The 3,335-nt window shown below is 48.0% G+C and overlaps 1 protein-coding gene across 2 annotated transcripts; it reads left to right on the top strand.

The window, feature by feature from the left end:
* The first annotated feature begins 6 nt into the window (after positions 1-6).
* Positions 7-2,557, top strand: LOC112138709. 2 transcript variants are annotated; one of them, XM_024261319.2, is made up of 2 exons: positions 7-336; positions 611-2,557. In XM_024261319.2, exon 2 carries the CDS (start codon positions 1,320-1,322, stop codon positions 2,286-2,288), a length of 969 nt encoding a protein of 322 aa, XP_024117087.1. In that variant the 5' UTR covers positions 7-336; positions 611-1,319; the 3' UTR covers positions 2,289-2,557. The 2 variants fall into 2 exon arrangements, with proteins under 2 accessions (XP_024117087.1, XP_036067164.1); XM_036211271.1 differs by having other exon boundaries at positions 570-2,557.
* Positions 2,558-3,335: the final 778 nt, after the last annotated feature.

The following is a 3,335-nucleotide window of genomic DNA, read 5'->3' as shown; positions in this document are numbered from 1 at the left end:
TGAAGGCAGTCCAGTGTATGTCCTGCGTCCAGAAGGTAAAGAAGCGCCAACTCGTACAGTGCATAGAAATAACTTGCGAACATGTCCCTTCCTGTTGGCAGAAGAGGATCTCCAAAGAGAAAACAGTGAGACTCCCGACCCAATGTTACAACCACCACCTCCAACCTTATGGCTGCCAAGATTATTAATGGGGCCTAACCAAGACTTTTCAGCCGGTCAAGAAAGACCAGCACCAGCTGCACCACCTGACCCTCCAGATGTACTCGTGGCTATTGATGAATGTGGGGAACCCCTACGTCGATCTGAGAGATCCAACTTGGGCAAACCCCCTGTAAGGTATGAACCATAGTAATGTTCGGGGCGACCATTAACAAAAACGGGGGGGGAAATGTCAAGTGACCCTGTGTGCTGTAAATTCTGTTTGTTTATTGTGCATGCTTTGCTCATTGTGCATGTCTTTTGTGAAGGTTTGCTTATTGTGCATGTCTTGTGTGAAGTGCATGTTTGCAGTGATTTAAATTTGAGTTTCTGTAGTGATGTTATTGACTTGACAGACTGATTGTGCACAGCTGTGAGTTATTGGGCGCCACCCCTTTTGACATTATTTAAGAGCGCCCTGCACTGGACAAGCAAGCGGAGGAAACATAAGAGACTGCAAAACAAGGGGGAACGAACGCATGGACAGGTGATCGCCAGGAGAAACGTAAAAGAGAAGTACGCCACGCCGAAAACGAGGGGGGCAGCGGAGGACGCAGACTGCAGAGGCCGAGCACGCAGCAGGGAGCTGGATCGGAAAGCGGTGACGGTGTCGAGGAGCGCCGGGGCGACCAGCAAGCTGTTAAAAGCCTTCTGACAGATGAGTAAAAGGAACGTCGGCCCTCCCCCTTGTAGTGTGCGTGTGGGTCCGAGAGATCGGTGGACAGGCTGCAGCTGAGCGTCTTGTTGTTTGTGTTTGCAGCTGGCAGCGGGCGCGTTTCCCCATCTCCACACAGCAAGTGGACCACGCCCCCTTTGCGTATGCGGACTGGGATTCCCCTCAAGGCGGATCAAGTTTCCGATTGCACGAACGGACTCAAGTGGACAATCTTTTATTTTTAATCTTTTTTTTGTATAACTAATTTTATCATATTTATCTTTTTTTAGAAAATAGATTTTTTTTTTTAAAATAAATACTTGAATTTTTTTTTCGAACAGAGTTTTGTCATTCTTACACAGCGTGTTTTTTAAAAGAGCCGAACAAAAAAAACCAAGAAGAACCCTTTGAGTTTTTGACATATTTTTGGCGTTGTTGGCAGGATCGGCTCCGCTGTGTAAGAATTATGTCTGAGTCTAATGAGAGTGCGAGCCCAATAGTGGCAAACTTTACCATGCCGTGGTTTATGGGAGCCGCTTTTATTCCTAAGTTTAATGGCGACCGGTCCACGTTTACAGAATGGAGGGTTCAGGTGGAAGCGATGCTGCGTGCACAAGGACTCGGCCCTCAACAGCAAGCAGATTTTATCATGAGTGCTCTAGAAGGTGAGGCCAAGAGAGAACTCTTACTTCTACCACAAGAGGAGAGGAACACAGGGGACAAAGTCTTCGAGCTGCTTCAACGTGAATTTGCTAAACCTGTTTCCAAAGCCCAGTTAAGAGCTGCATTCTTTAATTGCCGACAAAAATCAGACGAGACTGCTCATTTATTTATTTTAAGATTAAGAGAGGTATTTTCTAAATGGCGTCAACAAGATGAGAATGGAGCTAGAGATGCAGATGATCTACTTCTTGATCAGCTTTTGGTTGGCCTCCGGACTGGTGCAGTGAAACAAGAGCTAAATAGGCAGATCCGTCGTACTACCAATGTAACTTTTTTTGAAGCCTGTAGAGAAGCAAGAGCCTTAGAAAAAGAATTGGATGAAGAGGGAGAAGTCATATCTGCTCAAAGAGTTGTTGCTCAAAGACATGTTTCTATTGCTGACCTTGACCAACTCAAACAGGAACTTCGTACAGAGATGCAACAGGAACTGAGGGACATGAAAGAGCTACTCACTGAAATAAAGACATTAGCAAGCCCAAGGGAAACTTCACAAACGCCTCTTCATCCCTGTTTCCCAGCATCAATGGAGGATCACACTCAAGGAAGTAGGGCTGCTCACCCACTTCCACCCAGAAATCCCAGCACGGTTCATCCTCGAGCATCTGGAAATCAATGGGACGCGCAGGGCAGACCAATCTGCAGACGCTGTGGACTGGCTGGCCACATGCAAAGAAGGTGCCCCCAAAGATCCAATACTCATCAGGATTTTTAGAATCCCCTGCTGCTGAGGGCCTGGCTGTGGGGGTGTCGAGGAGTGCCACCAAGTCTGCTTTGGTCGGTGAGTGCCCGACTGTGACAATATTTTTAAATGACTGTCCTGTCCCCTTTGTAATTGATACAGGATCCCAAGTTACCATGCTCAGCCAAAGCCTGTTCAGAAAATGCTTGGGAGGTTTCCCAAACCAAGTCAAAGAAGCTCCCTGGCTGAAGCTCCGTGCTGCGAATGGCTTGGAAATCCCCTATGTTGGATATGCCCTGTTGGACTGTACGGTTGNTGGCTGTGGGGGTGTCAAGGAGTGCCACCAAGTCTGCTTTGGTCGGTGAGTGCCCGACTGTGACAATATTTTTAAATGACTGTCCTGTCCCCTTTGTAATCAATACAGGATCCCAAGTTACCATGCTCAGCCAAAGCTTGTTCAGAAAGTGCTTGGGAGGTTTCCCAAATCAAGTCAAAGAAGCTCCCTGGCTGAAGCTCCGTGCTGCGAATGGTTTGGAAATCCCCTATGTTGGATATGCCCTGTTGGACTGTACGGTTGGTGGCATCCATGTTTCTGATAAAGGTGTTGTTGTCGTTGAAGATGGTTGCATAGGCACAGAAAAGGGGATTTTAGGAATGAATGTCATTGAAGCTGTATGGTCTGTTCTCACTCAAGGTAACCACCCCGGCATGCCTGCATTTAGAAGTGCTCTTGACCCTCTGGAGGGGAAGGCCTGGGTCCAGGCTTTTGTAGAATGCCAACGAACCCACGCCCGCCAGCTGAGACCACCATTCCATGCTGTGGCCAAATTACAGCGCCAGCCACCAGTTGTCATCCCACCCCACTCAGAGATGGTGCTGTGGGTTCAGGTGGCTGAAGGTGACTTTAAGGATCCAAGGGTTGTAATGGTGGAAGGCATAATGAATAAAGAAGCTGAGTGGCAGGTAGGACGTACCTTGACCGTGCTGAAGGGAAGCTGCTTGCCTTGTAGAGTATGTAACCCAAACCCTTATCCGGTAGAAGTACCACAGCGGCAGCCAGTTGTCCAGGTGACTGAAGTT

The sequence above is a fragment of the Oryzias melastigma genome, unplaced genomic scaffold, assembly GCF_002922805.2.
Source record: "Oryzias melastigma strain HK-1 unplaced genomic scaffold, ASM292280v2 sc01887, whole genome shotgun sequence".
NCBI classification, from domain to species: Eukaryota; Metazoa; Chordata; class Actinopteri; order Beloniformes; family Adrianichthyidae; genus Oryzias; species Oryzias melastigma.
The sequence above is the reverse complement of the archived record's forward strand: the minus strand, read 5'-3'. Positions and strand labels throughout refer to the sequence as shown.

Excerpts from the sequence above, each read along its gene's own strand:
- LOC112138709 (XM_024261319.2), top strand. The coding sequence starts at position 1,320 with ATGTCTGAGTCTAATGAGAGTGCGAGCCCAATAGTGGCAAACTTTACC.